At 40.5% G+C, this 23,524-nt stretch overlaps 1 protein-coding gene and 1 long non-coding RNA gene across 7 annotated transcripts; one reads left to right on the top strand and one right to left on the bottom strand.

The window, feature by feature from the left end:
- Nucleotides 1–340: 340 nt before the first annotated feature.
- Nucleotides 341–2,939, top strand: LOC133734862 (laccase-15-like). The gene is made up of 5 exons (XM_062162473.1): nucleotides 341–608; nucleotides 714–865; nucleotides 944–1,188; nucleotides 1,279–1,407; nucleotides 1,663–2,939. Exons 1-5 carry the CDS (start codon nucleotides 504–506, stop codon nucleotides 2,736–2,738), a joined length of 1,707 nt encoding a protein of 568 aa, XP_062018457.1. The 5' UTR covers nucleotides 341–503; the 3' UTR covers nucleotides 2,739–2,939.
- Nucleotides 2,940–16,970: 14,031 nt separating this feature from the next.
- LOC133724567 (uncharacterized) lies at nucleotides 16,971–20,036 on the bottom strand. 6 transcript variants are annotated; one of them, XR_009853763.1, is made up of 5 exons: nucleotides 18,495–20,036; nucleotides 18,131–18,232; nucleotides 17,853–17,965; nucleotides 17,657–17,768; nucleotides 16,971–17,456 (listed from the first exon to the last, which is right to left on the bottom strand). It is a non-coding gene; the product is annotated as an uncharacterized LOC133724567 (long non-coding RNA). The 6 variants fall into 6 exon arrangements; XR_009853762.1 differs by having other exon boundaries at nucleotides 17,853–18,232; nucleotides 18,495–18,545; nucleotides 18,683–20,036; XR_009853764.1 differs by having other exon boundaries at nucleotides 17,853–18,232; nucleotides 18,495–18,545; nucleotides 18,704–20,036.
- Between the last annotated feature and the right edge of the window lie 3,488 nt (nucleotides 20,037–23,524).

The raw sequence follows: 23,524 nt of genomic DNA, 5'->3' as shown, positions 1-23,524 counted from the left end.
GTATTTGAAAATTTGATAAGAGGTGTAAAAAGCATAGAGGTCAAGTGAGCAAACTTGGAGGTTCCAATAGAAAAACTCAAAAACTTAATGAGGTAAGTGGGATAAATGACCCTAAAATTAGGGTAAATGGACAAAAACTTTTTAAATTTTATTAAATACTTGATTTTTCTGGTGCGTACATAATTACGAGATTTAATTATCATTTCTATGTGATAATTTTGTATATTACTATTGAATTTTCTTCTTTATCATAGTTTTACTTTATATATTAACTATATTATTATGAATACATAAAAATGTGCAGGCTGGGGCCGGGGTTCAATTGGCTGAGAGTGTCAATTACACAGAAATTATTCATTGATTAGCTACCATGTTGAATTCCTTGGGGTGGTCTGAACCCCATCAGACCTTTGAGTAGTTCCGCCCCTCGATGTCTATATATACCTCGATATATATAAACATTGATCATTAGTACTAATTAATTAGTGCATGTTGTTTTGAAGATGAAGGTTTCCAGAATTAGCCTGCATCTGCAACTTTTGGGGTTGTTATTGGCTGTTAATGGCTCCCTCCATTGCCAAGCTTGGCCAGCTCGTTACACTTTTGTGGTATGTTATATGTTGTATTGCCTATATATGCATATGTATACGCTCCTACATGCGTTGTGTATGTTTCATATAATGATCGTTTTAACGAGTTAAATGTGTATGTAGGTGGAAAACACTCCATACAAAAGACTCTGCACCACAAAGAACATCTTGACTGTAAATGGCCAGTTTCCGGGACCGACTTTGTATGCTCACAAAGGAGACACTATCATCGTCGATGTCTTTAACAAAGGCAATCGTAACATTACTATCCACTGGTGCGTTCTTACTTGATTGTTTCAGGTTTTTAACTTTTCAATCCATATATATACAACAAGCTACTTGATCATGAGCAGGCATGGTGTTGCGCAACCAAGATATCCATGGTCGGACGGACCAGAGTATATCACACAGTGCCCAATTCAACCGGGAGCCAAGTTCACCCAAAAGATCATTTTCTCAAAGGAAGAAGGCACCCTTTGGTGGCATGCTCACAGTGAGTGGGATCGAGCCACTGTCCACGGTCCCATCATCATATACCCCAACAAGAACAACAATTACCCTTTTGCCAAGCCTCATGCAGAAATTCCAATTATATTGGGTACTGAATTAACTATGGATTATTTTAATTATCCATTCTAATCACTTGACTAATGTAAAGAACTGATGAGTTGTACATTGAAAATTGCAGGAGAGTGGTGGAAGGTAGATGTAGGGAAGCTTTATACTCAAGCTATTCAAACCGGAGGGGAACCTAATGCTTCCGACGCTTACCTCATCAACGGTCAACCTGGCGATCTGTATCCATGCTCTAAATCAGGTCAGCACTCCAACTATAATTAATCATTTATATATCTTAGGTAAAATTAGTCTTTGGTCAATTGTGACAGAGACGCTTAATGCTTGCTAAACCAATCGAATATTATAGTACAGACTAAAGAGCCGGTTTAAGCTCTAAACCGAACCCAAGGATATCAACATCAGTGTTATTTTGCAGATATATGTTGTTGGAGCTAGCACTGCCATTCTTTCACCTACAAAGTACTAAAATTGTCACTATGTGCCTGATTTGCAGAGACGTTCAAGGTGATGGTTGATTACGGCAAGACCTACCTACTGAGACTAATCAACTCCGGTGTGCAAGAGATTCTGTTTTTCGCCATTGCCAAACACAAAGTCACAGTTGTAGGGACAGATGCTAGCTACACCAAACCTTTCACAACCGGTTATGTCACCATCTCACCTGGCCAAACCATTGACCTTTTGCTCCATGCTAATCAGAGGCCTAACCACTACTACATGGCCGCTACAGCCTACGTAGGTGGCGCTGTTCCTTATGATAACACCACCACCACAGCCCTACTACAATACATGAATCGGGGTTATACCCCTTCTTCAACCCCTTTGTTTCCTAATCTTCCTGCTCACAATGACACTAATGCATCAGTTCATTTTAGTGGTAGTCTCAGGAGCTTGGCTGATAAAAACCACCCCATTGACGTTCCACTAAGAATTACAACTCCCTTGTTTTATACCGTCTCCGTCAACACGTTCCAGTGCCCCAATAATTCATGCGCCGGGCCTAATGGGACGCGTCTGGCTGCTAGTATAAACAACATTAGCTTTGTGAACCCTAGCATTGACATACTACAAGCTTACTATTACCATGTCAACGGGCAATTTGGAACCCGGTTTCCAAGTTCCCCGCCTTTGCTGTTTAACTTTACAGCGCAGTACTTTCCACTGTACCTTCAGACCCCGAAACGAGGGACAGAGGTGAAGGTACTGGAGTACAACGCAACAGTGGAGCTTGTGTTTCAAGGGACTAATTTGGTGGCAGGGGATGACCATCCAATGCATCTTCATGGTTACAGTTTCTATGTGGTTGGATTGGGGCTTGGGAACTTTGACAAGGATAAGGACCCTTTGAAATATAATCTTGTTGATCCTCCTCTTCAAAACACCATTGCTGTCCCTGTAAATGGGTGGGCTACCATCAGATTCAAGGCTGATAATCCTGGAGTTTGGTTTATGCATTGCCATCTGGATAGGCATATGTCATGGGGGATGGATACGACATTCATAGTGAAAAATGGAAAGGGACCTGAAGCTCAAATCTTACCTCCACCACCAGATATGCCACCTTGCTGAAGGCTGGCTCTCCACAAATATGTGATTCTATTGAATAATTTTGGGCATGCAACATACATGTTTGTTTCTATATATGGATTTGGTTATTTGGTTTAGCCTAATATGTTCCGATAAGTAAGCAGATAGTTATTGATAGCTATACTTGTAATGTTGTTTGGAAAATGAGTTATATGAAAAAGATTGCTAGCCTTAGTATTGATTGTTTTGTGCGTTTCCCAGCACACTGTGTCCAGGAAATGAAAGGAAGTTTGCAACTTTGGATAACCTTTGCATTATTAGAAGCAAAAGTATAGGAAGGAGAAAAACAAGAAAGGAAAATGACAATTAAAGTAGCTAGCAACCTATCGCTCACCCAATCAATTGGACAACTGCCCTATTTTCTAATTTACCATCACTACTACTCTCAATGTCAAGATAGTTGTCAAGTAGCATGAACTGTAAGATTCCGACAGCCTCTTCCATGTTTTACCCTCCGGCCGCTTCCTCCCATCGTGAGCCTTTCTTGAATATTCAACTTTAGGAATCTTTGTGCAAGCTCTGTTTTCTTCCATAACTTGTAGTGCAAGAATCTGCAACAGGCCAATTTGTAATTCGATGGAAGAAGGAAATGGGAAGTTATGATTACTCTTTTATTTGACTGATTTATATACGTTGGAACACTTGACATTCCCATGACTGCTTGATTGAGAATGTATATATATAGGCAAGACCTGCTGCTATCTCTATAAGGATATCCCAATATGCCAGTGCAATCTTCCCATTTTTTCTGAAAAGGCTCTGATTAGAGACCCAAAATGGGAACTTTAGTCTCTAAACAGTAGCCCAACAACTTGATCACATTTTTTATTGTTGATTTGGGCAAGAGTGATGACTTCATTCATAAAACGGTTGATTTGGCCCTCCTCCACTTGTCTTTAAATTTGCATGCTTGACAACCTCACGTTCTGTAAACTTTCCTTCAAAGGCAAACCAAACTTAAAAACACAACATAAAACATAGACGTTTGAGTGATATACAAGTAACCTAACACAATACTGGAAATAAAAAGCATCTCCTAATTAAATTTAAAAGAAAATGGGAAAATTGGTAACTGAGATACAGGGTGAGTCAAATTTAAATACATTTTCATTGTAATGTAGGGGTTGTTTATTTGAACTATGTAGGCTACTCTCTGTGTCATACAACATTCCATTCCAGGCCTTTCTGCGCTACTCAACTTCTCTCACTTGGTTCTCTGTTTCCCTAGCTCAATTACAGCTACTTGTGGCACAAGAATCTGAAATAGGCAAACTTCACTCCACGGACAAAACAAAATGTGAAGTTATGATTCTTTGACTTGCAGGTCTTCTTAAGCGCACGGGCATCTCCCCTGGCCAACAAAACCACTTGATCCAAAGCTTCGCAGACATCACTTTTATGTGCATGTCCTCTGAACCAATGTGCTTATCTAAGATTCAGTAGTAGCTAGGGACTAGCCTAGAAGCTCAAAACCAGTGACTTTGGTCAGGAAGCGATCTGTGGATAATATGTCAGAAGACTCAACATTTCCATGAATAATCGGCTGCGAGTGATTTTCTGCTGAAGAAAATGCAGATAAGAAAGAGTAGCTGCAGATTCTGATAATAATTTGTGCCGCTTTTAACACTGTCAATAATACCAGTGAACCGAACATAAGAAATGAGCAACATATACAACTCATTCAAGCACCTGCAATGTTGCATACAAGCATCTCTTTTAAGGATAGAAGTTACATTTTATGGTAAAATATAAAACAAGACTGGAGCAGGGGAACGCACTATATACCAAGAGTTAAAAACAAGCCAAACGAGCTAAAACGACTTGATCTTTAACTGTATCGAGGCAATTTATTAGTCGTGTTCCTTTAATTTCAAAAATAGTCCCAATCACCCATTCAATATCGCAAGCACATAACATATATGGAATTAGTAGCAATTTTAGTAGCTTGTAATATGAGGAAATTAGGACCTTTAAAGTCAAGATAAAAAGTACCAGTCTGTGACAAAGTTGTCGGTAGATAATGAGAGCTGAACAATCAAACCATTATTGTCAATAAGCGACGTAGTTCTGGCTCCACAATTGGGAAAATTGAAAGCCATTCAATCAATGAATGAGCTAGCGGCTATGAGCTTTTTGCAAATGAAGGAACGAAAATGGTCAATTCAAGAGTTACCCTTAGGTTAATTGTTTCTAAAACACAAGTTTTTTTTTTTGTCAAAAAAAAGAGAGAAAAAAAAAACCTAAGGTTTTTGTGACATTACTTCCGGACTTATCATTTTGTAGGTTCTCTTATACAAATGTATAGAGCCAAGAAATAATGCGACTCATTTTCTTTCTCATCATGCTCTTATATTATATATAAATCATTGTAATGGCTGTTGGGAGCAATATCTTCTCGTTGTTTTTCTTTGTCTATCTAAATTATTGATCATCGTGTAAAGCATAAAATCTCAAAAATAAAAACCATTGAAACAAGGGTCCTTGACCCAAAGCACCAAAATGAGGCAAAGTTATCTCACTTATCTCAACAACAAATTTTTATTCCCACTAACCCATTTTAAACTAAATTAACATTTTTACCCTCAGCCTAATTAAAAAACTACATCCATGCCATTGCCCCTCTCTCCTCTCTCCCACCGGTCACGAGAAACTCTATATTTTTCTCCCCCTCTCTCACGCTAACGGCCCAGATCCTCGGTGCCCGCCAATGAACCTCATCGCCTTCGCCGCAGTCATTTCCGATCAGATTGGGGAGCAGATCCTTCACTTCTCTCTCTCTCTCTCTCTCTCTCTCTCTCTCTCTCTCTCTCTCTCTCTCTCTCTCTCTCTCTCTCTCTCTCTCTCTCTCTCTCTCTCTCTCTCTCTCTCTCTCTCTCTCTCTCAGATCAGATTGGGGAGCAGTACCACCGTCATCATCTTCTCTCTCCTCCCTCGGCTCCGTGGTCTTCTTCGTCGTGGGTGGCTTCGCTGAAGCCGATGATGGCCGCAAAGCCGCACTCTAGGTAGGGGAAGGATGAGGTGAATTTGTCTCCGTTTGGTTTTTTTTTTTGGCTTGCTTCGTTTTCGAAATGGTTCAGTGGCTTGTTGCGTTGCTTCAATTATGCAAGCGTCGTTTAACGTTAGATTGATTAATTCATGACAAAGTTCACTGCTCGAATTGCTATACGGTTGCTGAAAGAATCAAGCTCGTGGGTTATAAAACTCCATGTGATATGTTGGTTCAAGTCATATTTGACTTATTATTATTAGAAATATTTTTGGCATTGTTCTTTTGGGATGGTATGCAGTTTATCAATTTATCGTTGCATCTTTCTGTTCAACAATTCATAATCAAAAAGTTCTACACAAACTATTTTTCTTTTGGGATGGTACTAAACCAAAAAAAAAAAAAATTGCTTTTTGTTCAAGTAAAACCCTAATTTGTGTTTGGCCCAAACTCTAGGTTACTTGACCTAGTGGTAATAGGGTTTAATTAGAAGAATCTAGAGATTATCTTTCCTTGTATGATTTAGAATCTTTGCATTGTAATCCTCTATATAAAGAGGCCCCTACTATCAATGAGAATACACAGCGATTTCCTCTCAATTTCAGTTTCTCTAAAACAAGTTATCAGCACGAAGCCCTAACCCTGAAACAAATAGCCAAACCCTGATTCAAGAAGCTAACAACCTTGAATCTGAATACAAAACCTTGAAGCCTTTTCTGCCTCCACCTCACACCTTGAAGAACTCGATTCCAGGAGTCCAGAACCGGCGGCGGCAACCCAAGAACCGGCCGGAAACCTACCGAACCGGCCACTGGAAGCCCCATACAACTTGCAGAAAATATTCCACCAGTTCACCATCGTCTGGATCTCCAATTTCCACCAAATTTTGGTAGCAGAAGCCTCTTGATCTGACGTTTCAGGAACCGGAAGAAAACGTCGAAAAACCGGCCTAAAAAGACGTGAACCGGCCACCTGAGCAGACACATATTGAACCGGCAGAAAAGAAGAAAATAAAAAGAGAAGAAAGGAAGCCCAGCCCAGAAAGAAAGAAAAAAGTCAAGCCCAAAGAAGAAGAGCCCAGAAGCCCATTGACCTGACCCGGCCCACTGATACACCTGACCCACAGCCACGTCATCATCCACGTCAGCACAGCCACATCAGCCTGCCACGTCAGCGACATCGCCACCTCATCCTGACACGTCAGCATCAGTGCCACGTCAGCCTCCGGTCAACCCTCTGGTCAACCACTTTTCCGACAACTTTCCGGCGACTTTTCTGGTCACTTTTCTGGCGACTTTCCTGACACTTTTCCGACCACTTTTTCCGGCCAAATTTTCCGGCGACTTATTTCAAGGTATTTTTTACTAAATGTTCCCGTTTTTTTTAGTTTTTTAATTCAATTTCTCTTCTTTTTCGGGGACTTGCAACCTCCCTTCTTCTACCCCCCTTTCTTCATCATAGGGGAGACCAAATTAAGCCGAACTGTGGGGGTTCGTGCTCACTCCAAGCTTAGAGCTTGTTGAGATCTCCAAACTTAGAGTTTGTAGAGAATTTATGATCGACCACTTACGTCATTGTTTCGATCTAATCCAATATCTCTTGGAATCGAATTTCTTAGAAGCGACTACGCTCGGAAATTCCTAATTTCTTGGAAGCGATTACGCTCAGAAATTTTATATGTTTTCTTGGTAGGCTATTTCGCTCCGAAACTAACCCTAATTTCTTGTTCTCTTTCAGGATGAGTAATCTGAACAAATTGGACTTTGCTCCATTGGGAACAACTAGCTTTGGATATCACAGGTGGGTTCGTGATGTCCGCCAGCATCTCAAGGCTGATGGAATCCTGGATATGATTCTCGAGCCTAGCCAGGACGTGCTAACTGTTGAGCAAGCTCAAGCTTTGGAAGCAAATAGACCAGCCTTAGAGGCAAATAAGGCGAAAGCCATCATCCTAATGACTCGTCATATGGATGATTCGCTCCAGTACGAGTGTATGAATGAAGAAGACCCCAGAAGGCTGTGGGTCTCACTCGAAGAAAGATTTGGCAACGTCCGTGACTCCTTGTTTCCTAACCTAGAAGTGAGATGACATAGCCTCCGCTTCTGTGATTTCAAGTCAGTTCTTGACTATAACTCGGAAGCACTTCGCATTAAATCCTTAATAAAATTCTGTGGTAAAGAGATCACATATGCGATGTTGATTGAGAAGACTTCTCTCTACCTTCCCCGTCTCTGCATTGATGGTTGCTAAGAACTATTGATTTGATGTTACTGCAGGACGGATCACAAGGTTTCATGAGCTCATTGGAGCTATGAATATCGCTGAAATGACAACATCCTTGTGAAGAACTATAATTCGAGATCCGTGGAAATAGAGCATATTCCGGAATCCAATTATAGTCGCGCCCCAAAGAGAAGGCGCCAAGAGCGAAACCCTAACCTTAGGGATACTTCTGGACGTTCTGGTCCATATAATCGCTCTACTTGGGAAGGTAACCGCCAATATAGGTGAACACGGAACCGAAGAGGTCAACGTGGAAAGAGAGAGGGAAGCAACGCCTCTGGCCATGTTGGTGGCGCCACCAACACTAAGAGCCATCTAAATGATGCTTTCAAAGCGCCTCAATCAATGGAGTTTGAGCAAAGAGATGTATGTTCTCGATGTGGAGTGTCTGATCAAAGCGCCTCAACATTTGTAGAGCTCGTGAAAAAATCGTTACCGCCTACAAAACATATTGTGAAGCAAGAGAAGCTCACTATTTGGAACAAGAAGATCAAGAAGATGATCTAGAGTGAAGGGTTGAAGACTACAAATCTGGCTGGGATCAATAGATCGCCAATTCTGTTTAAGTCTTTATTTTTCCAAGAGATGTAATAGGCAATTGCCATATACTTCGTAGTAAATGCAAATGGTTTAAGTCTTTCTTCAAAGTAGGCTCACCCAAAATAAGTGTGATGTCTAGGAAGGTTCTGAGATTAGTGGTACTTAAGCGAGCCTTGCTCCACCGACATCTCTCTACTCACCTAGTCACATTTATTTTGGAATTACCGAAAGAAGTTAGACGACTACTATTGTTTTGCATTAGCTAGCATTTTGGATTAGATTTTCTTTGGTCAAAGAGACAATGATGTAACTATGTTGGCTTATGAATAAAATTTCGAGTTCTTTATAACTCCACTTTGATTCTGAGCATATGACTTTTGTGACTACGATGGCTGGGCCATCAGTATTAATTCAAGGACATGGAATAGCCCAAGTTCTACTTGCCAAATGACACCTTAATTACTGTCACAGAAACTCTCTACGCTCCTAGGGCCAATTGCACCTATGAATAGCCAACGGATTCCATGCGAAAACGCATGTAGCGAACGGAAATGAGTTCCTTTGCAATACCTCTAATGATTGAGAACAAAGGTGCATCTTAGAGAAGTTTATGTGTCTCTCTAGTGGACTTTATGTCACCTATTCGAGCTATTAAATCCAATAAAGTTATGAGAGAAGATCTCTTGGATTTAGACACATATTGGCTTTGTCACGACAGGATAGATCATCCTAGTCATGATATGATGATCCGTCTACAACAGACTTCACATGGACATCTTTTCTATCGAGCGAAATGAAGCATGAATCAAAAGTTGATTCCTAGATTAAGTGTGACTGACGCTGCTGCCTAGGGCACCGCCTCCGTCCACCACCAGCCTAGGGCTGGCATAGTCCCTATCCCTGACGCCATGGATGGCGTCCATCATGGTGATGGCGCCCTAGGTGATGCTGCAATCACCAACTTTGCTTCAAATAGCGTTTCAGACGCTCAGGCCCAACCAAAACCTTCATTGGTTACTTCTAAAGCCTCTCGCTCGTTTTACAAAGCTCGTTCCTTAGGGAAACTAGGACTGAGACCGTCCTATGCAAAGGATATGAAAATACTCATTATGTTCTTAAATAGAATCCGTAGGGATTCTCTGGACTGATTCAACCAACTTGCGGACGTTTAAATATCTCATGATGTTGGTTGACATGCAAACACGCTGGTCACGTGTTGTGCCATTGTCCACTTGTAATGCTGCTTATGAAACACTCCTAGCACACATCATATGACAACGGGCTCACTCCCCGAATCATCCTATTCAGTCAATTGGATTTGACTATGCTAGTGAGTTTACATCGAAGACTTTTGATGGTTATTGCATTTGGGACTGATGTTGGACATCATATTCCCATGAGCATACCCAAATGGTCTCGCGGAAACGACTACGATGGTAGTCCGGACATTGATAATGCGCACCAACCTCCTTATATTCGCTTGGGGTGATGCAATATCGCATGCAGCTATGCTAATTCGTCTACGACCCACTGCCACTCAATCTACCTCTGCGTTACAGCTAGTGACTAGGTACAAATATCGTACTTACGCATATTTGAGTGTGACATTTATGTGCCAATTGGGTCCTTATAGACGAATGAGCAACTCAGTTGGATTTGAGACTCCAACAATCGTCCACCACTTAATGCCCTTGCATGGCGATCTCCTTACCGCTAGATTTGCGGATGTCACTTTGATAAGACAGTCTTCCCTTCGTTAGGGGGAGATAAGAACACCGATGTCGTGGCCTGTCCCCACTATGTCTCATATTGATCCTTACTAAAGTGACGAGATCACACAAATATCCTGCAAACATTCCTGCAAGGATGGACGTCCCTACGAGTGGACGTAGTGCCACCCTACATAGAGGTAGGCATCGCGCCAACGCCATAAAGAGTGACATTTTGGCGTTACAGGTCAAGGCCCCAGCTAGGATGCGTGGGAGGCCCGTGGGTTCGAAGGATACTTTGGCACACTCCAATCCTTTGATCATCGACACTCAAAATCCATCTCATGAGTATCTTCCTGGTTATGGTTATCGTTGGGGGACGCCTCAACGTCAGAACCTATGCCTGAGAATATAGAGCTCTATGAAAATTACACTAGTGTACATGAGACGTGTGATAGAAACTCCATCATAATGATGATGTAGTTGCGCATGCGCATGAGTTTGTTGAGTCTGATGATATCGAACCACGCTCCGTTGATGAATGAATGCCAACGTAGAGAAATTTGGCCTAAATGGAAAGATGCAATCCAGGTTAAGATGGATTCTCTAACGAAGAGGAAGGTTTTTGAGCCAATGATGCCAACACCTCCTAACATAAAATCTATTGACTAATGGGTCTTTGTTAGAAAGCGTGATGAGAAAAAGAGATGGCAATCTCGCCTTATGGAGCAAGGCTTCTCACAAAACGCCCTGGAATCGACTACAATGAGACATATTCTCTCGTAATGGATGTCATTGCACTCCACTACCTTGTCAGTTTGGTAGTTTCCGAATAACTGAACATGCAGCTTACAAATGTGGTCACTACGTATCTCTATAGGGATCTAGATACGAAATATACATGAAGGTTCATGGTGAACTTCATTTACCCAAGTCAAGTGGCTCTAGACCACATAACGCGTTTTACAAAGAGGTTCAAACGCTCACTAAGATGACTACTTGATTGGGAAGGTATATGCTCACGTGTTTCCATAACAAGTTTCGGATTCTATCGCGGTTCATGTTGGACATGATCTTCATTGGAAGCCCTTAAAGAGTTAAGGGAAACCGCTGAACACTAGAAATCCGAGTTTGAGATGAAGGATTTTGGGAGAACACGATTATGTCTCGGTTTGGAACTTGAGCATCGTGTTGATAGATGCTTAGGCATTTTGACAAGGTCAAACCTTCAAGCACCCCCATGATCATCCGTAGTCTTGATCCTGAAATGGATCCTCTTCATCCGAAGGATGATGGCGAAGATGTGCAAGAGGCAGAAGTGCCCTACATAAGTACAATAGGTGCATTATTGTACTTAGCTCAATGCACAAGACCTGACATCTCATTTGCAGTGAGCTTGTTAGCTAAGGTATAGCTTTGCGCCAACGCGACGCCATTGGATTGGTGTAAAAGATATCTTTTGGTACTTGAGATGTACGATTGATATGGGTTTGTTCTATCTCTACAGAGAGATGATGGATTCGGACCCATCACACACCAGGAACGCCGCCAACACTGGCCTGCGTCCATTATCCCCATCCCAAAACAACATGTGTTTTGGAAGGTTTTGCTGATATAGGGTATCTCTCTGACCCACACGAAGGTCATTCCCAAAATGGTTAAGTGTTCACCATAAGTAAAGACCGTGATATCTTGGAGGTCTACAGAATAGACCCTAGTCGCTATATCTTCGAACAATGCAGAGATCATTGCTCTTCACGAAGTGGTTCGTGAATGTATATGGATTGGATCCATAATTACGTATGTTCGAACAATTGTGGTTGGAAGTCTACCACAGATGAGCCTACGAGCGTTTTGGATAATGCTACTTATTTTGAACAAATGAATCAAGGCTACATCAAAGCGACAACACCAAGTATAATCAGCAACAACAGACTCTCCTCAAGATCAAAGGGAACTAGGTTCAATCTGAGGACAGTATGGCAGACTTACTCACTAAGTCATTGCCTCAATTCCACTTTCGAGAAACATGTTGGTAGCATCGTTTACAGAAGTTATCCGAACTCCCATGACCGTAGTCATCAGGGGAGATGCAGACATCAGGGGGAGATGTCTACATGTATGGTCTCGAAACGTGAAGGGTGTGTTGTGCTCTTTTTCCCCTTCGACCGAGGTTATTTTTGTCCCACTGGGTTTTTGTTACTCGGCAAGGTTTTTAGCGAGGCAACGAGAGAAGCACCGCGTTTGGGCAACACAAGGGGGAGTGTTCAAGTAAAACCCTAATTTGTGTTTGGCCCAAACTCTAGGTTACTTGACCTAGTGGTAATAGGGTTTAATTAGAAGAATCTAGAGATTATCTTTCCTTGTATGATTCAGAATCTATGCATTGTAATCCTCTATATAAAGAGACCCCTATTATCAATGAGAATACACAGCGATTTCCTCTCAATTTCAGTTTCTCTAAAACACGTACTTTTTTCTTTTTGTTAATTTTTTTCCTTCGTTTTTTGCTTTTTGAGTGGAAATGTTGGTAATATAAAATGTAAATTATTGGAGTAACAAGCTACAAAATGGTGTTATGCCAAGAGCAATACAGGTCTATTGGGAGACAATAGAATAGACGTCTATTGGGGGGGCAATAGACGTTTTGAATTGATGTAATCTCTTCGTTTTTTTTCTTTAATCAAAGTTTTATTTGTCTAGTTTCAGGAAGATTAGTTCCCATTCCGGCTACCGAAAGTTCTATTGGGGGGCAATAGACGTCTATTGAGGGGCAATACATGGCTGATAGACATCTATTGGGGCAATAGAGGTATATTGCCCCTCTATTGGGGGGTAATAGATGTTTATTAGGGGCAATAAACCTTTCCGGTGAGGTTTTCAGAAAAGTCCGGTGGGCGGCAGCTGATGACCGGAATCCGGCGAAATCCGGCGAAAGTTGGCCGGATTCAGGCGAAAGTTAGCCGGATTCCAACGACAAGTGGCCGGGCTCCGGCGAAGTCTCCTATGGTTTCTCTCTCTCTCTCTCTCTAAGTAATAAAGGGGTGAGGGTAAAATGGTATTAAAAATAATAAAAAATAAAAAACAAAATCTTAATGGAGTATTAGGGAAGACCTCCTTATAGTGTTTTGGGTAAGAGAGAATTAAAAAAACTTAATGGGGTAAGTGAGAAAAAAAATCTCTAAAAATAGGGTAAATGGACAAAAACCCTTGAAACAATGATTACTAAAGTCAAAATAGCTTTAGTTTTTTGTTAAGATTTTGCTAATTTAGCAATTTACTGTTTTGAATTGCCCATATAATAAAATAGTATTCCTAACAAAGAAAAAGAGAAATCACTATGCGCGCCCTTTAAATTTTTTTTTTTGAGAAGAAAGTAACCAAATCCATTAATAACCAAAGACATTACAAGGAACAACCATTTGTGGAATCAAACCACAAAGCACATTCCAAACCAGAACCATAGTCACGGGACCGCCAGAATGAACGACGTCCATGAGCCAAACAAGCCCAATCCCCGACCTCCTTTTTCGCCCATACACTCGGGCTACAATGGGTAGCAACCAAACTCTAGTGTAACGATACAACCCTGTAGCCAACATGACGATGAATCGCATCTCCCTTTCCAACACCGTGTCCCAAAACAGCCAGACCACGTGTAAGGGTAATTCATCGTCACGTTGAAAAACAGGCAGCACGACCCACAGACCGAGCCATAGAGATGGAACTACAAAACGACCATGCCACCATAACAATGGCATCGACCCAACAAGGACACACCCACACCCCCGCTCAACAGAGGGGGGACTTATGTTTAACCAAGCAACAAAAAGAAACAACCTGCACCAAACCAAACTAACAACAACAAAAGGACACCAAAGACCATGTGCAGCAAGTAGCCACCCACGCCGCCGGCAAACCCTATCGCCACCAAACCGCCGCCGCGCCAAATCCTTCCGTCGCAGCACTGCCTTGTCCCGCCATAGCCAGCCCCTACACCAGACAGCCATCCACCAAACGATTCCAGACCAAATCGGAGACACATCCCTTTCGAGATATCCACTGTCTCGATCTGATCTTACTTGCCACAGCCAAAACCCATGTAGGATCGATGGCGCCAGAAGCCACCACCAGAAAGCCTGAATGCCGCTGCTGCACCACAGCCACCGCCCCGGATCCGGGAAGGACAGATCGAGATCGATTCGCCCAACCCAGAAACGAAGATCCATCTAACCTCAAAACAGCTAGAGGGAAGGAAACCGGAAAAGAAGATACCGAATAAGAAAACAAAAACTACAAACAGAGAAACTGAAAAGCAAACCGCCTCCCCCAACTCTCAGGCCAAGATCCAGATCAAAAGGATCCAGATCTGGTAAGAGAGGGGGAGGAGGAGGAAACTACACTGAGGGGCTGTGGGGTTCTCTAGAGAGAAGGCAGAGAAACGTTTTTAGAGAGAGAAGGGAATGTCCCCCTTTAAATTAGATTTAAGTTATATTAGAGATTCAATTTTTTTCTATCGAGTCATGCAGGGAGATAGAAACGGGAAGCAACAAAGGTCTAGAAAAGGTGTCGGGCATGATTGGATTCATATTTGGTTGGAGCGGGTTTGGGCGTTTGTTTGGGCTGGGTCTGGAGCTGACCATTGATCTGGCCTCTTGCTAGGTCTATTGGTTTTGGCTTGGATCTGGGCTAATTTAGGTTTGGGCTTGGTAACATCACTTTGTTTTTTTTTTCCCCTTTGTTTGGTTCCTGGTTGTAGAACATGTACGATCCTGCATGATCGTTTTTGTTATGTTTCAGTCACAACACCGATGATGAGTGATGTCGTATTCTACCCGAAACTATCACGTGTATTCACTCAACAAGAGGTGGAGTTGACTCGAGCACATGTACATCATTCACGAATTTAGAGCCATGACCCAGTTGGTATGCCGACATCCACCTACCAATGATGTTTGGCACTTTGTCAGATTTGGAGTCTCCATAGTCGATTTGACTGTTTTTCCAGCCTCGTTGTGTACCGGAGAATTCATAGATCTTATATCGTCTTTTTAGGGCTTAGGAAGATAGGTTCAACCCCATTGGTCTGACATTATGTTACAAGTAAGCTAATTAACAACTCATGTATGTAGCGTTCATTCTGCTGTAACATTTTCTTCCGCGTAAATGAAAGACGAAAACCCCTACTTATGCGTGGCGTGTGCTAAGAGAGAGTACATGTTGGTGTATGAGGCCGTCCACACTAAAAAGAAGTAATATATTTTCAGAAAAGTCGGAAAATGCTGCCATGCTCCGAGGATGGGTTGCTCGGGCACGTCAGCACTATTTCTAACCGTCAGTTGCTGTGTAGTACTTGTGCCATAATCCTAGCCACTTACTCAAGCAAACCGGGAACCTGCAAAGAATTTTTGAAACTTTAGGAAGAAACCAGGTTCCCACTAGAGTTTTGCAAGTGGGTTGCACGACTGGCATCAGTGTGAAAAAGTAACACTATGTAACTTGATAATTTTCTTTACCTGGTATATCACAAAAGTGAGAAAACCAATGAGAAAGAATCCCTTTGAAGTTTTACTGTGAGTTTCCTCAGTTAGAAGTTAGAACAGTTGCTGCAAATCCTAATGCTGATCAATCTGCGAAGTGGTTAAGCCTCATAAATTCTACTCCACCAACCCATATTCAAAGAGATTTTCAGAAAGGACCTCCTGGCTGGATGATATGCAGATTTGTTGTTCTTCTATATGTACACTCCTAGCTAAAACATGAGATGTACGTGCTTGTTTAAATATGTAATGATCAGGAGCAGGTGAAGTGTGCAATTTTGGCTTCTATATATGGAGGACGTTAAGAAACGTGAAGGAGTTAGAAGAGTCTTGCTGCCAATATGTTGTAATCCATCATTAATTGTTGTGTTGTGGTCTGGTCTTAATCTCAAAACTTTGATGTACAGTATTATCAGAATTTTGGTCCATAATGTGACGTCCATCCCAGATTTGTAAAAGTTGAGATAGTTTGTATATAGCCACCCAATTCTTGCACATTATAGTCTCTTTATTCTCACTGTCCAAATTTACCTACAAGAGGTAAAGCAAGAGAAGTTTGGTGGTACAAAGTATGGGAAGGCAACCACTTATTCATAATATGAATGTAATTGTCATATTGCAGCTGAAAATTTGACTCAAAAAAGCATAACCACAAAACAGAAGAAACCAAACAAAACCATAAAATACATAAATTATAACATATATATTCTCGATCCTCAAGTCCAGCTCTTAGACCAGGACACCAGGTTCGCCCAATTTCATGTCCAAAAGTGACTATTCCTTCTGGTACTCCTTTCTAATTAATCTTTAGGCCAACCTCATTCCTTGTAGCCACAACTCTGGTGAGAGATCCTTGCACTACTACAAAAACAAGCATAGGACGCCATCGATTAAGGGTGTCAAATACTCACATTAGCCACCAAAACCATGTATAGCCACTATGCAGCCACCGAACTGATGTCAGTGCCCTTAATTGGGGTTTCCTATAGAGCATACAGCACCATTCTAGCATCGGTGCTGTGTTTTCCACTGAGAACGCCATGGCCCATTTAAAGGATGTTACTGACACATCTGATGTCAACTCATTGATTTTATTCTACACTACTATTAACTGATGTATCGGTGTGAAAACCAAACAGCATTTTAAAAAAAAAATTTGTTGCGCCAGTTTAATTGGCACCAAAATCAAGCATTTATTTTATAAATTTTCATTTTTCCCCTGGCCTGCCCCATGTTTTGGATTGTATAATCATATTACAGCAATTACACAGCAAATGAAAAACCTCTAAAAACACTTATGAGAGACTTTGCTTGTATTCCATAGTTGTCATAACTGCACAATGGAAAATGACTTGTTTAACATGTCGACCGACGTCTTCTCGTCAAGATGCCTCTTCATACTTGAAACTGTAGAAGAATAGAAAGCAAAGCTACCTAATTTAGTTCTCAGGGAACATGTGTGTTCTGAAGGAATCAAAACAGAAAGAAGAACAATAATACTTAGCTTAGCTCTCATGTAGCTTCTGATGTTAACCCTAACATTCAGTATTTCCTTCTCCAATTCGTCTTATCACTTCAACTTCCGCCCAGCTAGGAGCTTTCTTAACCTTGCAGCTACTTGTTTAGAAATTCCTAAAACACCTGTACAATAAGATTTGTGAGTTTAAATACACACTAAAGTCTGAAAACATAAAATAGCAAACTGATCGGGTTTCACATATGAAGTTTCCGGAAATAGTGATAAATAAAGTAACCTCATTGTCACACTATCAGTTGATTCAAAAGTAGAAGCAAAATGCCAACAATGTTCACTTATTTCGTACACCATAATTTGGTTTTACCTTGATCCCATCCGCAAATGTCAATGGCATTGGAAACAATATTTCCTTCTCGATGATATGAGCAACAAAATCAATTACATGGAGTGAATTAATTAATGAGGCTGAGACATATCTGAATACCAAAGAAAAGATAGATATTACAAACTTCAACAACAAACTGCCAAATACAATATATATTCAATAGAAACCTAAATACCTTCAATGGAATACAATGAGCTGATAGAACCAAAACCAGTATGGTGAAGAGCCTTGTTGAACAGATCAGGCAAAAGTAACCAGATAAGAAAAAGAAAATAGTTACCACAAGGCCTGTCATTGAAGTCGCAAATGTAAATAGGTTACGGCATACCACTTTATCATATATAAACTAAAAAGAACCATCAACAAGCATTTAGATTCTATATAAAGAATATAACAAGTTATGCTATTTCACTGCAAAAGTCTAAAGTATATATTCATAAGAAAGGAATTTACTTTAAATTTTGCTTCAATAACTGAAAAGAAAATATTCAGGTTATGAGAACCGGCAATCATCCTGCCAACCCAAATGAAATGTAACAATCCTGAGATACACCACTGTCAATAACAAAGAAACAAAGTTAACAGGAGTATGCATGGTGCATGCTTCCCATGACAGCCCAATGAACACAATTTCACATTCTCACAGCTTCAGTAGTTTCCATCACGGAACCAATTTTAGACAAACATGATATATGGATATAAGTGTCATGACTAGTAATCCCAAAAGTAAAATGCCAGACATTACATGCAAGCTCTGAAACTTAAAATCCCTTGGATCCTCTACTAATGTGAAAAAAAAAAAAGGGAGGAGTATAACCTTCAAAAATAAAGTAATAGCATGTCTTCTCCTTGATTAGTTTCTCACTCGCTGCAGGAAGTACAATAAACAAAGAGCTATGAAGACTGCTTTTTGTATGGTTTCTCACACTAATGGAATATAATACAAGTAGTATTTATTTGAATATAAAATGCATTGCATTTGGGTTTGTAACAAAGAGAAATCACTCATAATTTACAGATGCTCACTAGTCAAGACTTCAAGTCAGAAGAACTTTGAAACCTTCCCACTGAAACATACCTAGCCATCCAAATAAACTAAGGATGACAAACTGGAAGCACAAAAACATGTAAGAAAAGATACGATAGGATACAGAACGTACTAACCAACATGCTAGCGATAAAGAAGAGAAGAACAATAATATAAGCAAACAAAAAGAAAGTCCTAGAATCCAAGAGTGAAATATTGAAACAGAGAACATGACTACCAAATCAGAACTACCATTGTTGCATAACTTACAATGCAGCAGAAACCTAAAAGAACCATGATAAAGGCAAAAAGCATTAAGTTTATGCCTGACACTGACTATCAGACCTTAATTGTTCCTACAAAACCAAATTTTTGATAAGAAAAATCAAATAGTAAGTACATATATGATACTTTACAGAATTGAAAGCAACCAAGTCTTGAAGCACCGTACTAATCTTAGGTAGTGCCCAAATACATAACTAAATCAGAATCAAACTATAAAAAAGGATTCTTTTGCTTACTCAGTCAGCAACTATGAATAACAAGAGACCATTTTTCAAAGATCAATTGGTAGCATATCCAGTAAGCCACCTAAATCAAGGGTTTATTGATAAATTACAAGCAGAATTCAATTAATTAGGTTGGATAAAGTGAAAATTGGAACTTACAATAATATCTTAGATATCTTCAACAGTCCTCTAGCCATGATCACTGTAATCTAATGAAAATTGGAACTTACAATAATTTCAGACCTCTTGGGTGTCGGAAACCCCCGAAAATTCTGAGATCATCATGCTCAGATCAATATCTTCAACAGCCCTCTAGCCATGATCACAGCAACGGATGGTGGTTTGTAGAGGAGTCCACCCCGGTGACCGAGGTTATAGAGGCCAAATATGGACGACGTCTCTGAGAAGATTCAGCCTTCCAATCTCATTCCGAGAGAGCCAGGTCATTTTTTGGTAAAGTGATCGAGTGACTGTGTGTTGTGGATATTGGGTGGGTTTCAAATACACAATAAACAAACGATAATTTTGGAACAAATTTTGGATTTCCTGCCATCACCCATTCTTTTCATCTGACCAAAAAACGAAGACCCATGCTTTTGCTGATCAAGGGATGAAAACTGGGGGCAAACCCGTAAATATTTGTAACCAAACATACCAATAATGAATAATTTAATCAAATGTGAGCATTGGGCCACCGACTGTCAGTGGCATCTTCATTACAAGTCACCGATCAAATTAAACGGTGCAAAACTATTCAACATACAGACCAATTCAGAAGAGTGCCCAAAATTGGTGTCCTATAGCCCATTTTGTTGTAGTGTTGATTCATTACTTGCTGTTGATTGCTAGACAAAAAGCCATCTCGCGCGAAATACTTCTCATGACCGATCAAACACTTAATTGTGACCTTAGTATTGTATAATCATACTTGGGGCCACCTTTCCATTTTGGAAAGATAGAAACAATCATCAAGTGCAGTCTGATACAAATTTATAGGCAGTATGCAATGCTCTAAATAACTGTGGCAAGAAATGATGTAGAGATCATCTTTTGGTCAACTATTCAATATTCTGTTAATACCGAGTCACAAGACTTTAGGATTCTTTTCTTCTTCCTATTCCTTATCTTCAAAAATGAAAATGCCAGAGAACCTATATTCTAGAAATGAAAAGTCCAGCCATCCAAACTATGGAATCATATTGGCTCGCTGATAACACAATTATGTAAACACTAAACAGGACAAGAAATCTGATGATGCCTGGCCAAGATTAGTTACAAAAGCCAATTTGCAAGTATTGTCCTTATATCCTTGCCATTTTTTAGACTTTGTAGTATAAATCGTCTTACGGCATTCTGACGTAATGCAATATTTATGAAATTATATATATGAAATTCAGGATGCAGCCTCTCAGAAATTAATAACCATGTGGGGGAAAAAAAAAAAAGGTTTATACCCGAAACACTGCTCAGGCCAACACTATCTTGCTGGATATGAAGGGGTGCGCACCTGCTTCTCAGCACGAAACAAACAGATATAAAAGGAACCAAGTCAAACAATTTGGTACAGTTTAAGAAAAGAAACAGGTTGTTAAGACTTAAGAAACATGGCTCAGAAACATAAAAGCAGATCAAATGAGCTCCCAACTCTAAGCAATTCAACCTAATACCAAACACCCAAATCCTAATTAATCCTTCCACATTACCTCCAGTACTTTCCTTGAGTGAGAACATTCTGTAGGTACAAGAACTATTTATGGTGTGTTGGCATTCCCATACAAAACCTTGAAGTATCCTACATGCTGATCTCAGAGAATCTCAGGTAAATGCATCCATGCATACATGGTTAGTCCCGTGTGTTAATAAGTGGTTAGTCGCGTGTGTTAATAAGTGGTTGGTCTAGGAAAGTATCTTTGGGTTTATTTTTTGATTTAAAGATATTTTTCTGTTTGTCATATTGTGTTATTGATTTCCTAAGTATTTAGGATTTGGTGTCCTTATTTGATTATCTTTAACACAAAAGATTATTTCCTTGTAGAAGTCGAATTAGGGTTGTATTCTATTTGATTGAGTATTTGCACGGCCCCTTAATATATATGTGTGGAAACATACGGTCATATGGGGTAGACGCAAGAATTAGTTTGGCAGTCTTGCTTGCTTGAGATCGGTTTTGTCATAAGAGTCAAGGACACTTGTTCCATGCTTAAGTGATGCAGGCCCTTAATAGGATCTGAACTAGAAGTTGAGTAGGATAGCTAAAAGGATAAGATACGAAACCTTAAAGCTAGAATGAACTAAGTTTTGATAAAGCTGTTTTCTTATTGAACTTTCAGAACTGAGTCTTACATTAGCTACAACCTCCTTAGATAACTTAGACTCAACTACTCATAATTAATGCTACTATACTCTAGAACACTCTAGTTAAAACTACACAGAACACAAGAATGAAGACAGATAAGAAACATAATGACTGGCTCAAACAAAGCATTTAATGAACTCCGGGCTCTAGGAAAACTCTTAGCATTTAATGACTGACTGCTTCATTCTCCCCGGGTTGCAGAAAACTCGTCCTTGAGTTTGTAAGGGCTAAGGTGTTTGACATTGAAAACATCTGAAGTCTTGATGTGGTCTGGAAGTTGTAGTCGATAAGCATTATCGTTTATCTTCTTGAGAATTTTGCAGGGGCCAACTTTGCGGTCTTTGAGCTTACTGTGAGCTCCGTTAGGAAACCTATCCTTTTTCATAACTGCCCACACCAAATCCCCTTCTTTAAACACAACACTCCTTCGGTGTTGGTCAGCTGCAGCCTTATACTTCAGATTGCTCTCTTCAATCCTCTTTCTCACCTCTTCATGGATGGACTTGATATAGTCAGCCATTTCTTCTGCCCTTTTGCTCACTTTGCTTGGACTTGGAAGGGAAGTCAAGTCTAGAACACTGTTTGGATTCTGGCCATACACTACTTGGAAAGGGTTGCACTTCGTAGTCCAATTTTGCGATCTGTTGAAGGCAAATTCAGCATGGGGTAACACCAAGTCCCATTCCTTAGGCTTATCACCGGCTAGACATCACATCATATTACCCAAACTCCGATTGATAACTTCTGTTTGACCATCAGTTTGTGGGTGGTATGCACTGCTAAAACACAACTTACTTCCAATGATCTTCCACAAGGTCCTCCAAAAATGGCTGATAAACTTTGGATCATGATCTGAAGTAATGGAGCTTGGTAGTCCATGCAAACGAACCACCTCTTTAAAGAATAGATTGGCCACATTGGTTGCATCCATGGTTTTACGATATGGAATAAAATGAGCCATCTTTGAGAATCTATCCACCACCACCATAATTGAATCCATTCTTCTTTGAGTTCTAGGAAGGCCAAGGACAAAATCCATACTCACATCTGTCCATGCAGACTTTGGATTAGGAAGTGGGGTGTATAACCCGACATTTGTTGACCCCCCCCCCCTTACTTCTTTGACACACATGACCACGCTCCACATGTCGTGTGACATCTCGCTTCAACTTAGGCCACCAATAAGTCGAAGTGATTAGAGATAGGGTCTTGTCACGACCAAAATGGCCCTCTTGATGAAGTTCCTTGACAATTTTCTCTCTTAATGAACCTGCCGATGTTTGCTCCCAAATGGGTGCCAAATATGGATCTTTCTTGTATTGATCTTTGAATCCCTCAAACCCCTTTACCTCAATTCGAACAGTAGACAAAAGAGAGGCCTTTCGACTCAGTGCATCAGCCATCTTATTATGAACTCCAGCTTTGTGCTTTATAGTGTAATTGAATTGTTCCAGGAAGTTCACCCAGCTAGCACGCTTCCTGGTTAATTTGGACTGTCCCTTAATGTATTTCAAGGCTTCATGATCGGAGTAGAGCATGAACTCTCTCTGAGCCAAGTATGCACTCCAATGTCGTATGGCTCTAACCACTGCATAGAGCTCAATGTCATAGGTACTCCACCTAAGCCTTGCACCGGTGAGTTTTTCACTGAAAAAGGCAATTGGTCTCCCTTCTTGACTTAGCACTGCTCCAATTCCCACCCTTGATGCATCACAATCTACTTGAAACACCTTCTCAAAGTTTGGCAAAGCAAGAACTGGTGCTTCATATATTTTCTTCTTTAATAACGCAAAACTTTCTGTAGTTGCTGGTGTCCAACAAAATTTCTGATTTGTCTTTAAGCAATCAGTAATTGGGGCGACCATGCTGCTGAAATTAGGAATGAATCGCCTGTAAAATGAAGCTAGCCCATGGAAGCTCCCGACTTCGTGTATATTTTGAGGTGTAGCCCAGTC

Source organism: Rosa rugosa, chromosome 1, assembly GCF_958449725.1.
Source record: "Rosa rugosa chromosome 1, drRosRugo1.1, whole genome shotgun sequence".
Classification (NCBI taxonomy): domain Eukaryota; kingdom Viridiplantae; phylum Streptophyta; class Magnoliopsida; order Rosales; family Rosaceae; genus Rosa; species Rosa rugosa.
This window is presented reverse-complemented; position numbering and strand designations above follow the sequence as displayed.

Excerpts from the sequence above, each read along its gene's own strand:
- LOC133734862 (XM_062162473.1), top strand. The coding sequence starts at position 504 with ATGAAGGTTTCCAGAATTAGCCTGCATCTGCAACTTTTGGGGTTGTTA. Across the intron at positions 866-943 it reads CGTAACATTACTATCCACTG|GCATGGTGTTGCGCAACCAA; the intron begins GTGCGTTCTTAC and ends GATCATGAGCAG. Across the intron at positions 1,189-1,278 it reads AGAAATTCCAATTATATTGG|GAGAGTGGTGGAAGGTAGAT; the intron begins GTACTGAATTAA and ends TGAAAATTGCAG.